The sequence below is a fragment of the Zootoca vivipara genome, chromosome Z (assembly GCF_963506605.1).
Source record: "Zootoca vivipara chromosome Z, rZooViv1.1, whole genome shotgun sequence".
In the NCBI taxonomy this organism is placed as follows: domain Eukaryota; kingdom Metazoa; phylum Chordata; class Lepidosauria; order Squamata; family Lacertidae; genus Zootoca; species Zootoca vivipara.
Genome location: NC_083294.1, coordinates 47,017,115 through 47,032,425, shown reverse-complemented (window position 1 = coordinate 47,032,425; position 15,311 = coordinate 47,017,115). Strand labels below are relative to the sequence as shown.

General features: G+C 47.3%; 1 protein-coding gene across 1 annotated transcript in view; it reads left to right on the top strand.

Annotated features, from left to right (window-relative positions):
- The window catches only part of SLC6A14 (solute carrier family 6 member 14), a 41,287-nt gene that overhangs the window by 4,546 nt on the left and 21,430 nt on the right, over positions 1-15,311 (top strand). Inside the window, exons 4-7 of the mRNA XM_035102535.2 lie at positions 2,128-2,292; positions 5,912-6,047; positions 7,932-8,064; positions 12,831-12,971. Coding sequence (XP_034958426.1) covers positions 2,128-2,292; positions 5,912-6,047; positions 7,932-8,064; positions 12,831-12,971 — 575 coding nt within the window. The remainder of the gene's footprint in view (positions 1-2,127; positions 2,293-5,911; positions 6,048-7,931; positions 8,065-12,830; positions 12,972-15,311) is intronic.

The window sequence follows — 15,311 nt, the reverse complement described above, 5'->3', positions numbered from 1 at the left end:
TATTTTATTTATGAATGTATTTTTATCTACCACCCTCTCATAATATATCAGGGTGGTGCTGAGCAATATACAAACATTTTTTAAAGCAGCACAGAACAGACAATTTGTGTGAGTTTGAAGCAACTGCATAGGCCTGCCAGCATGATTACACCTCCAAGAGATGCCTGAGAAGTGAGGGTGCTTGCTGGATCACTGCTGGAAGAGCACCTCACAGAATGGGGCTGGTGACACTCAATGCCTGACTTACGAATGAAGCCATTTGGGCCACTGCAACATGAGGGCAACGAACAGCACTCCTCCGGGTGATCTGAGTGATTGGGCCACAGGCAGTCCTTAAGGTGCCCTAGACCCAAGTTGTTCAAGGGTTTGTATATCAGCACAGCAGCACAGCAGACCAGATGTCCATCTAACCCAACAAACATCTTGTTCTCACAGTGGCCAGCCAGATGCCCTAATGGGGAGCAGTATGTGGGTGCAACAGCGTTCTCCCCAGTTGTGATTCTCAGCAACTGGTATTCAGAGGCACGCAGCCTCCAACAGTGAAGGGAGACCAATAGACATTGTATGTTAAAAATGCACAGCTACTGTGCTTTTCTGTTTTTTCTTTACTTTTTAAGACTCCTCCCTTTATGAGCTGGTATTTGTTCTTGTGTTTCTGCTGCCAACTCTGGGTGTAGAAAACCCAGGAACCTTAGGAAGAAGGAAATGCAATGTAATATTCGTAAGAAAGTTCAGGGTGGCAGGAGAGGATATATTGTTTATTAATATCCTTCCTAACTTGCGCTCGGCCTGTAAAGCGAGATGAGTGCCGCAACCCCAGAGTCATTCACGACTGGACTTAACTGTTACGGGTCCCTTTACCTTTTTAACTTGAGTTAGCAAGTTTCTTTATTTAGCAGAGTCTACATTCCCTTTTACATGCACAGCAGATAGCTGGTTGCAAGCTCATGTGAGCTTCTTACTATTATACAATTCATTCTGTCTCAAATTGAATTGTACGTTCCTGGTAAGTTCCCTTGAATGCCTCTTAAAAGAATAAAGATGCCACAATCTTATTCAAAGTCAGTAAAATAAGTTTACTTACATCAGTTCACAGTTGGATCTCTGAAGGCAGACTTAGTTACAAATATGTACATGTGGATCTACCCCATATGGGGGAATAATCCCAGTTTCTGCTAGCCAAGAGCTAGCAAAGTAGTCCAAGCTAGAAGCTAGTCAAATGAAGAAGGAACTGAAAAAGAGGGTGTGCTGCGTGACTCGTCCTTTTGATACCTGGACAGGTTACATCACACCCACCTTCTATCACATGCAAAAGGAAGGGTGCTCCAGCCAGGAGGAATGGGAAGTTTCAACTGGCTGGACCAAACATTCCATCGCATGTCTTCTCTAGCTTTTCAAGGAATGTTGTACTTGACTGCCTCTCATGGATTACATCCCACAATATTTCCCTCAAAAAGAATTTGATCTAGAACTTGAGTTAATCAGTTTCCATCCACTCCATCTTTTGCATCTTTCTTTTCTTACTTGTGGCTTATTGGGAAAGCAGCAGAGAAAGCAAAATTGCATGCTTGGTGGTCATAACTGTGCTACAATAATAGCATACGGGATATTCACCACCCCAAGAGATGAAAAATGTGATATTCACCACCCATTGGATGAAAAATGTTAAGAGGTAGGGAGGCATGATCCCTGTGGACCATTCATAAACTCAACAACACATCTGATGTGTATACTCCTTGACTGCTTTTGCCTGGTTGGAAATGCGCCCTTAAACTCTTATCATGCCTCTTGCATAGGTGTAGAAGAGGTAAAAATAACATTTGTTGTTCTGTCCACTTTTGCATCTAGTATGTGGCCCCTAGGAGGGGATGCTTCCCTCACACTCAGTGTTGCCCATCTCTGCTCTAGAAAGTGCTTTGGCCCATATGGAATGCGATTTTCAACTAGAAAGTTTGGAGAAGGACAGTTTGGGCAGGTACTGGAGGGATGAGATAGGGATGCCCCCCCCCCCAAATCCTTATTCTCCAATCCAGTGAGTCTGTTAAATAATTCTGGGGGAACGAACATCATGGCCATTAGAAATGCTCCCCCTGCACTTATCACGATGTCTCCTCTCTATTGCTTTAGGAGTCGGAGTCACAATGGTGATCATTTCAACGTTTGTGACCATCTATTACAATGTCATCATTGGCTACAGCCTCTACTACTTGTTTGCCTCCTTCCAAAGCGTCCTCCCTTGGGCAGATTGCAATCCTGAGTGGGCCAATGCGAACTGCAGCAAAACAAGGCTAGGTAAGACTTCCATAGCAGCACACTGTTCTTTCAAGCTCATTCAATAATCCCTGATCGTGTTGCAACTTATTTATAGTAAACTGATGCCGTGGTCTCTTGCTGTTACTGAATGATGGCTTATTTGGAGTCTAGATTAGTGCATCATTTTTCTTTCCCTCTCCCAAATGGTGCCTCAGTATATAAGAGCAATGTTGCAACATTCTATCACTCATCAGTGTGTGACCAAGAAACCGGGATGGACTCTGCAAATGAAGCGTTTGGCCATGCATAGGTGGCACTATGCAGTTAGAAGCGAGTTTGGTTATCTGTGGCCAAGTCACCAGGGGCAGAAAGCAAGCTGTGACCCTACTGCTAATGGTGTCCTCTAAGTCTGTAGTGGTTGGCAGGGTGGGGCAAGTGGCTCTTACCTGATTTCCTGCCCAGTGTGTCATTACGGAGAGGGGTGAGGCTAGCATAGTGCAAACACACTGGCAGAACCAATCTGGCACTCCTACCAATGCATTTGTACCATGCTGACCTCACCACTCCTCCTTCTTTTGGGTAAGCTGCAGCAAAACTGGAGACGGGAGGTCAGCTAAGTACCAGTGCCCCCCCCCCCCCGCCTGACTGTTACTACTCTAACTACACCCCCACCCCCGGCATCTACTTCTCTGGGGAAATACAGAGTTTGCCTCCACGCTCAACAACTTCTGTTCATTTGAACCTCCATGTTACCGGTATGGAATGTGGACTGATAAAACACTACAAAAGAGCAATTTTGATGTGGTCATACATATGATTGCAGTGCAGGGAAGCTCTGTAGTACAATGGTAGAATAGCCCAGGATCTCCAAGCTGGGCTAGGAAAGACTTCCTGTACAAAGCCCTGGATAGTCAGTGTAGACAATACTGAGTTAGATGGGCCTATGGTCTGACTCAGCCTAAGGGAGGCTTCCTATGTTCAGTTCATTTTTCAGGGTGTTCTCATGCTGGCCACATGACCTGGAAGCTATACGCCGGCTCCCTCGGCCAATAATGCGAGATGAGCGCGCAACCCCAGAGTCAGTCACGATTGGACCTAATGGTCAGGGGTCCCTTTACCTTTACATTTAATGATAGGTATAGGCATCCATGCATAGTGGTAAAACACCACACCAGAACTCTTAATACACCTGGATGTGCAGTCACATTGAGATGTCCTGTTTTCTACAGTGTTTTAACCTATGTGTGCAGGTGCTGATGCAAACTGGCAAAGCACCGCATAAAAAGAACCCATGCAGTTGGGGTGTTTGTTGTTTAGTCGTTTAGTCATGTCTGACTCTTCGTGACCCCATGGACCATAGCACGCCAGGCACTCCTGACTTGCACTGCCTCCCGCAGTTTGGTCAAACTCATGTTCGTAGCTTCGAAAATACTGTCCAACCATCTCATCCTCTGTTGTCCCCTCCTCCTTGTGCTCTCCATCTTTCCCAGCATCAGGGTCTTTTCCAGGGAGTCTTCTCTTCTCATGAGGTGGCCAAAGTATTGGAGCCTCAGCTTCACCATCTATCCTTCCAGTGAGCACTCAGGGCTGATTTCCTGCAGAATGGAGAGGTTTGATCTTCTTGCAGTCCATGGGACTCTCAAGAGTCTCCTCCAGCACCATAATTCAAAAGCATCAATTCTTCGGCAATCAGCCTTCTTTATGGTCCAGCTCTCACTTCCATACATCACTACTGGGAAAACCATAGCTTTAACTATACAGACCTTTGTCGGCAAGGTGATGTCTCTGCTTTTTAAGATGCTGTCTAGGTTTGTCATTGCTTTTCTCCCAAGAAGCAGGCGTCTTTTAATTTCCTGACTGCTGTCACCATCTGCAGTGATTATGGAACCCAAGAAAGTAAAATCTCTCACTGCCTCCATTTCTTCCCCTTCTATTTGCCAGGAGGAGACGGGGCCAGTGGCCATGATCTTGGTTTTTTTATGTTGAGCTTCAGACCATATTTTGCGCTCTCCTCTTTCACCCTCATTAAAAGGTTCTTTAATTCCTCCTCACTTTCTGCCATCAAGGTTGTATCATCTGCATATCTGAGGTTGTTGATATTTCTTCCGGCAATCTTAATTCCTGCTTGGGATTCATCTAGTCCAGCCTTTCGCATGATGAATTCTGCATATAAGTTAAATAAGCAGGGAGACAATATACAGCCTTGTTGTACTCCTTTTGAACCAATCAGTTTTCCATATGCAATTGGGGTGTTAATTGGTCCCCCATCCTTTTCTGTAGGCCAATCTTCCCTGGCCTGGTTCTTCCAGTTGTTGCTGGCCTTCAGCTCTCAGTATTAGCAGCCAGCATGGCCAGTGGTCTGGGATGATGGGGATCCATAATACAGCAGAGTCAGGGGCGTAGGAAGATGGGGGCAGTGGGGGCGGGCTGCCCCGAGCGGCGCAATCTAGGGGCCCCATCACGGCTGCCAACCCCGCCCCCAAAACACATGCTCTGCCCCAAAATGAACACGAGGTGGCGTCACGCTTGTGGGTGGCATGATGCCCCTCGCTGGCCCGCCCCTCGCCTCCGTCCAGGGAGAGAGCACGCTGCAGCAGAGAAAGTGCACATTGGCTGAGCAAGCCCCTGCAGCGCCTAGTGAGGTTTTCGTCAGGCGGCTGCCAGTACCGGCTTGCTCCATTGGCCGATGTGCGCTCTCCCTGGGTGGAGTTGAGGGGCAGGCCAGCAAGGCGATGCTTGTTATGCCCCTCGCTGGCCCGCCCCTCTACTCCGTCCAGGGAGAGCGCGCACCACAGCAGAAAGGGAGAGCATGCATCGGCCGAGGGAGCAAGCCGGTCCCGGCAGCCGCCCAGCGAAAACCTCGCTAGGCGCTGCAAGGCTCACTCAGCCAATGCACGCTCTCCCTTCCTGCTGCGGTGCGCACTCTCCTTGGACGGAGGCGAGAGCAATGCCTTGGCCCCCCCAGGGGGGGTGCCTCTGCTTTGACGCCCCGGGTACCAAAGTGGCTAGCAACGCCCCTGAACAGAGTATAGGTTCCTACACAGCTCAGGACCAAATTACCCGGAAGACCTGCTTTATCTCTTATACATTCATTGTGCTCTGCAGAAGAGTTTCTCATGCAAGTTCCAAAGATCTCAGCCTGCTTTGCAGTAACCTGGAGCAAAGCTTTTAGTGTGTTGCCTCTGTCTGTGGAATAGCATACAACAGGCGCCCATGATCTGCACCTTGCAGAAACCATAGGAGACGGTTTTGCTCCGACAGGCTTTCCCAGTTTGATAAAATGGCTCTTTACCCTAAGTGTTCACTGGTTACAGTTTTAGTTTTGCTCTAAAGGTATTTGCTGTTTTTCTGTTTCTAACTGTTTTTGTTATATGTATAATTCACTCCAACGGTGGTTTGGGAAGTGATTAATAAATGTGACAATGACAACCACCACGACAACATCAATATATTGGGGACCATCAAGGTCCCCATCCTTGCTTGCTCCATACCGACACACACCCTTTGTGTCATTGCAATGGGCATTCTGCTCATAAGAAATGGTCAGATGTCAAAATCACACTGGGGGTTAAAAATGTTTTTGCTGCTGTTGCTTCACATACTTGTTGTACCCCCTTCCTTCTCCAGAACTGCTGAGCAACACTTTTTTGTCTTTCAGTGTCAGGCTGCAACATTACATTAGACGGGGAGACTATCATCACGAATTACTCTTGGTTTGAGAGAAACAACCACACCTGCAAAAATGGCATCGAGGTGTTTGCGAACACCCAGGCTCCCAGCGAACAATACTGGAAGTGAGTCCTGGGCCTGTTGCTCTTCTAGTTGAAATGTGGTCTGCAGGTGTTATTGGGATTGCCCTCAGTGGGTGGAGGGGCTGTGGCTCAACAGCTACACATAGAAGGAATTCAGGTTTGATCCATGGCATCCCCAGGTAGGAAAAATTCCTAGTCAGTGTAGACCAGCATTTGCTCAACCTCATACCTTCTGGATGTTTTAGACCACGACTCTCACCAACCACAGACAACATGGTCAATGGCCAGGGTTGGTGGTCAATGGCAAGTGGAGAAAATAATAATAATAAATAAATAAATAAATAAATAAATAAATATATTATTTATACCACGCGCATCTGGCTGGGTTTCCCCAGCCACTCTGGGCAGCTTCCAACAGAATATTAAAATAATCTATTAAATATTAAAAGCTTCCCTAAACAGGGCTGCCTTCAGATGTCTGGTAGTTGTTTTTCTCTATCTGACATCTGATGGGAGGGCATTCCACAGGGTGGGTGCCACTACCGAGAAGGCCCTCTGCCTGGTTCCCTGTAACCTGGCTTCTCACAACAAGGTAACTGCCAGAAGGCCCTCGGAGCTGGACCTCAGTGTCCGGGCAGAACGTTGGGGGTGGAAACGCTCCTTTAGGTATACTGGAAAGAAAGAAGATACAGAAAGCATTGAGCTGAATAGGCCAGTGGTGTCACTTAGTCAAACTCTAGTACACACCAGATTGTTAAAGCACATTCAGAGCACACCACCCCCAAAAGAATCCTGGGTTCTGTAGTTTGTTATGGGTGCTGGGAACCTTATTTCTGTGAGGGGTAAGCTACCGTTCCCAGGTTTCTTTGTGGGGAAGAATGTGCTTTAAAGGTCTGGTTTGCATACAGCCATAGGCAACTTCCTATGACTTTTAAAACAATGGCATTGTGAGGTAGGACTCTGCTGACCCCCATTTTACAGATGGGGAACTGAGAAACTTGCCCAAGGCTACACTGAAACATGAGCAACAGGGTTCTTCCACATCCAGGCTGACCTCTGTCCATCCACCTCTATCATCAATCTTTTTGAAACCCCCCCCCCCAAAAAAACCCCACTCACTACCTGTCCTGAAGCAGTTTAACAACACAGGAAGGCAGATGCTGAAATGTTAGGCAGTTTTTTCTCCCATCCAAAACTCATTGATCATTAAGCATCTTCCTAGGGGACCCCTTTGCTCAGGTGTATACAACCTGAAAGGGGCAGGCATTGGAGAGTAGCAATGGCACTTGAACATAACTAATTTGCAGGTGTGTCACCTGCCCTGCTTCTTTTGTGCACTAATCATCATGGGTTGCGGCACATTTGCCCGATGAGTAATATGAGTAATAAAAGCTATGTTGTTAGTGAAACAACACGTTACAACCTCCAGAAGAGAGACATGGATCCTGCTTTGCTTTGAGAAACGTGACATTGATTGCTTGGGAAACGTTGGAAGCTGGTGGTGGGACTTCACAAGATCAGTTCTCCAAGCTCAAAACCCAGAGGCAAAAAAGTCAGTGCCCAGGGCCAGGATGAAACCCTGGCAACCTAGATCTGGTTCAGACATGCAGACGTGGTGTATGACCAAGTCAAGATTAAGTTAGTATTTGTGGTTAGGGGAAATCTTGCTGAATCAAAACCAGCTTCTAAACCCCTTTGTGTGGCCTGTAACATATTCTTAGGCCATTCTCCCCATCCTTCACCAGCACTGAGAGCCATCCCTGGGTGAAATAAAAGTTCCTAAGCCAAACTGTGGTCTGCAGGATGTAGGAGTCCCTTTTGGAGGCTACACATATGCCTCCTTTAGAACACCTCATTTTGCACAGCTGGCTACAGCACTCCGTTCTAAGTGATGTCTTTGCTGATGCTTCCCTTGTCTCCCGCCAGCAACAAGGTCCTTCAGCGTTCAAGTGGGTTAGACGAGACCGGGGAGGTTGTGTGGTACCTCGCCCTCTGCCTTCTCCTTTCCTGGCTGATTGTGGCAGTGGCCTTGTTTAAAGGAATCAAGTCTTCGGGAAAGGTAGGCTTAACCCAGACACGTTGGGCTACCTGCTGCAGCGCCAGCCTCCTTTGCGTGAGGAAAGGACATAATGAGTCCACCAGATCTGCTCTTCCTCTCTTTGATCAAGCCTGTGCTGTGATGGGATGCAAACACAGTGGTACCTCGACTTCCGAATGCCTCGACTTCCGAAGGTTTCGACTTACGAAGCTGGCAAACCGGGAAGTATTTTTGCCGAGCGCGCATTCTGTGCATGCGCAAAACGCAAAGTGCAAAATTGCACTTCGCGCATGCACAGAATGGACGCTTCGGCATCCGAAGGTTTCGACTTATGAAGAGCGCCGCAGAATGGATCTCCTTCGTAAGTCGAGGTACCACTGCATATTGAAAGGAAAACACTGTAGCTCAGATGAACTCCCTGTCTCAAACCCTGGAGAGCAACTGCTTGTCAAGTGCAGACTGTACTGAAGTTGATGGACAAAACAGTTTTCCTACCGGTAAGTCCAGCCCTTTATTTAGAGTGAGGCACTGTTTTCAAGGGGAGGGTCATAGGTCCATGGTAGAGGGTCTGCCTTGCACGCAGAAGGTTCCAGGTTCAATCCCCAATGTCATCTGCAGGTAGGGCTGGGAGGGACCCCTTCCTGAAACCCTCGAGAGCTGTGACCATCAAAGAACCATAAAATTGGTGAATTGTAGGGTTGGAAGGGACCCTAAGGGCCATCTAGTCGAAACCCCTGCAATGCTGTCCCATACGGGGATCGGACCTGCAATCTTGGCATCATCAGCATCATGCTCTAACCAACTGAGCTATCTAGGTGTAGACTTTACTGAGTTAGACAGACCAGTTGTCTGACTTGGTTTACAGCAGCTTCCTATGTAGCAGTGGTCAAGCCCACTCTAGAAAATCCAGAATAACTTTGGATAGTTCAAGCACCTTTGGGCACCAAAGCAAGAGTACCAGCAGCCACATCCTAGACTTGTGTTCGCAGATACATGAGCTTATAAGAGCCTGCAGTTCTTTCCAGTCAGCAGCAATGACATAATTGTCCCCTTGTTCCAATGTGGGATGTTTAGGCTTGTTTCATGCCTATCAGCAGAATAAAAATCTCCCTTGAGAAGAGGTTGCGCAGCTCAGAACGCCCTTGAGTTGGAAGAGAGTTCGCATTTAAAGCACTTTAAACCTCCCTGGCTTCTTCCCTCAAAGAATCCTGGGAGCTGTAGTTTAAGGGTGCAGAGTGGCAATTTTCAGAGTGCTTTAACAGTCAATCCCTCTTCACAGGGAACTCTGGGAACTGTAGCTCTGTGAGGGGAATAAGGGGGTCTTCCAACAGTTCTCAGCACCCTTAACAGACTACAACTCCCAGAATTCTTTAGGGGAAACCATGACTGTTTAAGGCAGTATCATGGTGTTTTAAATTGAGGGTGGCTAGAGAAAGAGAGAGAAGGTTTTCCATCTGCACAGGGTTTCTGGCAAGTGGCCATGGTGAAGCAATGAGAGGGCTTCTGTTTGTGAGAGCAGAACCAGCCTGACTGGCTCAGTGATGACATCCTGAGAGTGCAATGATTATCCTAAGCACTGCTAAACTCAGGGGCCGACTCCCTTACCTTCTCCAGTCACTGGGAAGCATCGGCAAGGTGATTCCATTAAAATTAGCAGTTAACAACGTGGCAGATGAGTCTAGTTTGGCACGGCATTTGGGTCCTCCTAACCAATTCTGCCGGGCCAGCATAGAAGGACAAGTTTGGCAGGAAGCAGTGGGTTGCTCTTATCTATGTTGCTCATCTGGAGGTGATCCCAAGGACAAGAGCTGAGGCTCCTGTGGGATATCACCTATGGGAGTGTCCTCACTCACGCACACAGTCACTCACACACTCATACATTCCAGAGAACCTGACTGCTCACAATTGCAGTAGAGGAGAGGGAGGCTGTTCCCCAGAAGGAGGTTTTGCAGTACCGGCAGGATTGAGGGAGGGGCCATCACAAATGCAGATCAGCTGCTTTGCCTGTAGATAGGAGCAGCTTTTACAATTATAATTATTTTCAAGAAATATTTTATATAGGCAATCATTGCACATATTATTTAACAGCTGTATGTATATATGTTATGCACAGGACCCAGGTGGTGCTGTGAGTTAAACCACAGAGACTAGGGCTTGCTCATCAGAAGGTCGGCGGTTTGAATCCCTGCGACGGGGTGAGCTCCCATTGCTTGGTCCCAGCTCCTGCCAACCTAGCAGTTTGAAAGCACCTCAAAGTGCAAGTAGATAAATAGGTACTGCTCCGGCGGGAAGGTAAATGGCATTTCCGTGTGCTGCTCTGGTTTGTCAGAAGTGGCTTTGCCATGCTGGCCACATGACCTGGAAGCTGTACGCCGGCTCCCTCGGCCAATAATGCGAGATGAGCGCTGCAACCCCAGAGTCGGTCACGACTGGACCTAATGGTCAGGGGTCCCTGTACCTTATATGTTATGCACAGTGCTTTATTTCTTGGGGAAATGGTGCCAGTATGCACCATGCCCCCCATCCCTCCCACCCTGCTGCCTTTTGCCTGTTCGCACTCCCCCTGCCACCATGCTGGCCCCCCACTTGTCCACCCACCCACCCGCCCACTCCCTCGCCCCTTGCACCTTTGCCTGCTGCACCTCCTCCATTGCTTCCTGCAGTAGCAAGAACGGCATCCTAGAAGTGCTTTGGCACAAACCTTTTATGATCAGCAAATATCCTTTTGTACTAGCTACAGTTTCCAGACCGTGCCCAAGGGCAGCCCCAGAATAGAATGTACTGCAGTATTCTAGTCTTGCTGTTACCCAGGCATAGGTAACCTTGGCTCTCCAGATGTTTTGGAACTACAACTCCCATGACCCCTAGCTAACAGGGCCAGTGGTCAAGGATCATGGGAGTTGTAGTTCCAAAACATCTGGAGAGCCAAGGTTGCCTATGCCTGCTGTTACTCATGCAAGCACTACAGTGGCTTAGTTATCCAGATCCAGATATGGTTGTAGCTGGTGGATCAGACAAAGTTGGTAAAAGCTGTTGCATTGCTCATCAGAATGCAGCTAACCAGAATGATGCCTGCATGTGTAAATAAGTATCTGTTTGTGGGATGGGATAAATGTGCACATTATAAACATGTTTCCTGGGTCTTTTGACACACAGGTTTGTGTCTCTGGTTGTGGAAGTTGCATTTTTCCAACTTCTAACTCTGTGTGGACTGTTTTGCTTATCGCAGCATTAACCTGCCTTCTCTTAAGAAATGGATTGGATAGGCAAGGGAAGACTGTCTTCTGGAAGCAAAGAGAATTCTGTGCATTACAATTTGCTGATACTCTGCAGTATTTTTTGTTTTTGTTTTTTGCTAATAAGTGGAAATACTCTCAGTTGGAAACGTAGCTATACCTCCTTGCATTTCTTGGTCACTGTGGGCTTTAAAAAGACTTTTAGAAACTATATTAAGTTATGGGGTCATGGTTGAAGTTTTTGAAGCGGGAAAAAATTGGGAGATCTTAATTGGATCCAAATGAGCCTTTTTAAAAAATTATCTGAATTTTTCCCTGTCCTCTCTCCAAGGAGTTCTGCACAGTGTGTGGGTTTGTTCTTCCCTGTTGCATCTGCCACTATTTATTTATTTCTTAAATTTATAGCTTGCCTTTCCTGCAAGGAGCTCATAGAGGCATATATGGTTCTTCCTCTCTCACATTTCATCCTTGCAGCAACCACACAAAAACCATAGGATCGTAGAGTTGTAAGGGGCATGGAAGGACATCTAGGCCAAACCTCCGAATCTGTAGGAGAGGCAACTGAGTATCTCTAACAAGAGGCCATCCAGGCTCTGCTTAAATTTATCTCCACCTAAGGAGAGCCTGGGACCCAGGTGGCGCTGTGGTTAAACCACTGAGCCCTAGGGCTTGCTGATCAGAAGGTCGGCGGTTCGAATCCCTGTGACGGGGTGAGCTCCCGTTGCTTGGTCCCAGCTCCTGCCAACCTAGCAGTTCGAAAGCACGTCAAAATGCAAGTAGATAAATAGGAACCGCTACAGCGGGAAGGTAAACGGCGTTTCCGTGTGCTGCTCTGGTTTGCCAGAAGCGGCTTTGTCATGCTGGCCACATGACCTGGAAGCTATACGCCGGCTCCCTCGGCCAATAATGCGAGATGAGCGCGCAACCCCAGAGTCGGTCACGACTGGACCTAATGGTCAGGGGTCCCTTTACCTTTACCTTTAAGGAGAGCCTAGGGACGCGGGTGGCGCTGTGGTCTGAACCACAGAGCTTGCCTATCGGAAGAGCAACCAGACATAATTGTATCCAGTATGTATCCAAAAGAAGGGAAATCTCTTGTATTTCAAAATTGCTGACTTCTTTTTTGCTTCCGTTTTGTCAAATCAATTAATTTAAGTCCAATTTCTTCTTTAAATCTTTATTTGGTCTTTACCTCAGATTGGAAAATCCGCTGCTTACGGTGACAGCGTGTGGCTTCGGCTGCAGGGTACAGTAAAGCTGTGAGCAGACTCAAGCCTCTTCCCCTTCTCCCCTCGCAAAAATGGTGATGGGGAGATTGAGGTCGTGGTGAGTTCTCCAATGCTCTGCTGGACCCTCAGACCCCCTACTTGCCCATGGGGTTTTGGGGGGGGCGCCTAGCTCTGGCGCACACCCCCGGGAGCCCTAACAGCCAGAACCATGTTGCCGCTTAAATGGATGACACAGAGCGCTCTGCCATTGCCTCTGCAGCAAATTCTACCACCCAAATCCAAAATCTTGATCATTCTTTCATTTCTTTTCTCGTCATCACAGATTGTTTACTTCACAGCCATCTTCCCCTACGTTGTCCTCGTGATATTGTTGGTCCGAGGTGCTACTCTAGATGGTGCTCTAGAAGGCATTGAGTTCTACATTGGGAAACAGTCTAATTTCACCAAGCTCACAGAGGCAGAGGTGAGTGTCCCCTGGCAGGTGGTAGAATTGGGCTGAGCACAGCTTCTGCCAGATATCAGATAACAGTACAGAAGAGCCACAAAAGAGTCAGTGTTAGAGCACTGCCTGGGAATGTCCCCTCCCTGAAAACCTGGAATGCTGCTGCCAGTCAGGGTAGACAGGGCAGTCTCGAGCAGGTCGGGCGCCCTGGCGTGAGGCGCAGAGATCGCTCCGGCGCCCCCACCCTCGCAGTGCGCAGCATGGCTTCCGCGCGGCTTTGCCACGCAGCGCCCCGCCTGCCAGCCCCGTGCCCTTGCGCCCCGCGCCACCGGGACTATACCTAGAGCCAGCCCTGAGTGTAGAGTGACAATACTGAGCTAGATAGGCCCAGGGGTCTGATTCTACACTGATCAGCAGAACAGTATAAAACTGCTATAAAAATATTGCTCTCAGGGCAATTTCCCATTGGTGACAGATCTCTGCTCTACAGTGTCCTTTGGTGTCACATTTTTATAACAAATTTTTAACGTTATAACTCACCTGTTTAGATTAGTTCCTAGGTCAAGCAGCTTCTTATGTACCTTTAAATCAGCTCTTTATCTTCAACCATGAAAAGTCTTACCTTTTAAGAGGAAGGTCATTGGTGCATGGTAGAACAACTGTTTTGTATTTAGAAGGTCCCAGGTTCAATCCCCAACAGACTTTTCAGGGCTGGGGGGTCCTTTCCTTGAAACCTTGGGGAGTCATGACCTGTTAGCATCTCCATATCTGAGCTAGATGGACCAATGGTCTGACATGGTATAAAGGAGCTTCCTATTATGTTCCTAAGAGGGATCAAGTCCCTGTTATCCTGTTATTCCTCTTTCCCCTCTGCCCAACACACACACACACACACACACACACACACACAAAATGTATGAGTTCCAGTGTGGCATTAAAAATGCAGCATTTTGCAGTCTGAACATGGCAGGCATCATGCAAAAACTGCCTGTTGTCTAACATTGCTGGATAAAGAGAGCAGGGATGTTATATTTTAAAAAGTAAATATGAGCAGAATCAGGCCACACACCTAAAATTTCCCCTTGTGTCTCAGGGATGTCTCCAAATCTCCAGCTTAGCTTTATTTCAACACAGGCCAGTCCTGCGAAGACAACAAGAGACCACAACTGTGATGATGTAGCCACTTTAATGATGTAACTCCATATAATTTTTATTTAATTTTCTGTTTTACAATTTAGAATACTTATTTAAACATCCTTAAAATATAAATGATTTTCTTTCTTCTCTTTCCATGGTTCATTTTGCATATAATAAATCCCTGCATATCTTACATAAACTAAACCATTCAGTATTCCAATACTGTTTATTTGTTGTTTAGTCGTCTTAGTTGTGTTCGACTCTCTGTGACCCCATGAACCAGAGCATGCCTTGGAAACTCTCAGTTTCTTCTCAAAGCTTCTCCTTTTTTATGTCCATGGAGTTTTCTTGGCAAAATACTGGAGTGGTTTGCCAGTTCCTTCTCCAGGTGGATCACATTTAGTCTAAACTCTCAGCTATGACCTGTCCGTCTTGGGTGGCTCTGCACGGCATAGCTCATAGCTTCTTGGAGTTATTCAAGCCCCTTTGCCACAACAAGGCAGTGATCCATGTAGGGGATTCCATTATTACATGCATCAAAACTTATTTACACTGTTGAATTTATCTTAATGCTGCCAATGTTTTCAGAATCAGAAGAATCTTTATTTGCATCAGCCACTGGCCATAGCAATAAAATAAACCACAGTGGTGCAGAGTCTCAGGCTGGCTTGTTGCTCAGGCTTCCACCATAAAACTCAACACGAGGTGAACTATAGTGTCAGTAACCACAAGCAAAAGAGCCACAGCCTTTCTTATGACACCTATGTGATAGTTGGTGTGTGTGTGAGGGAGAGGGAGAGGGAGAGAAAGAGGGAGAGAGAGAAAGAGAGAGAGAGAGAGAGAGAGAGAGAGAGAGAGAGAGAGAGAGAGAGAGAGAGAGAGAGAGAGAGACTGATGATTTTGCAATGTTCTGTAAAGATAAACACAATCTTCGGAACCATATTTGCTCCACAGCTTGGGGAGCACACAATTTGAAGGTAGTGGGGTGGAAGCCTATATACTGAGTAGTCAAGACAGTGCCTTCCCAATGTGGTTGGGCTCCAAGTCCCATCAGCCCCTGCCAGCTTGGCTAATGGCTACTAGGCATGTTGGCTATGTTCTACCTCCACAGCCAGAGGCAGCAATGCTTCTGAATACCAATTGCTGGAAACCACAGGAGGGGAGAAGACTGAATCCTGCTTGCTGGCTTCTCATGGGGGCGTCTGGTCACCCACTATCAGAAGA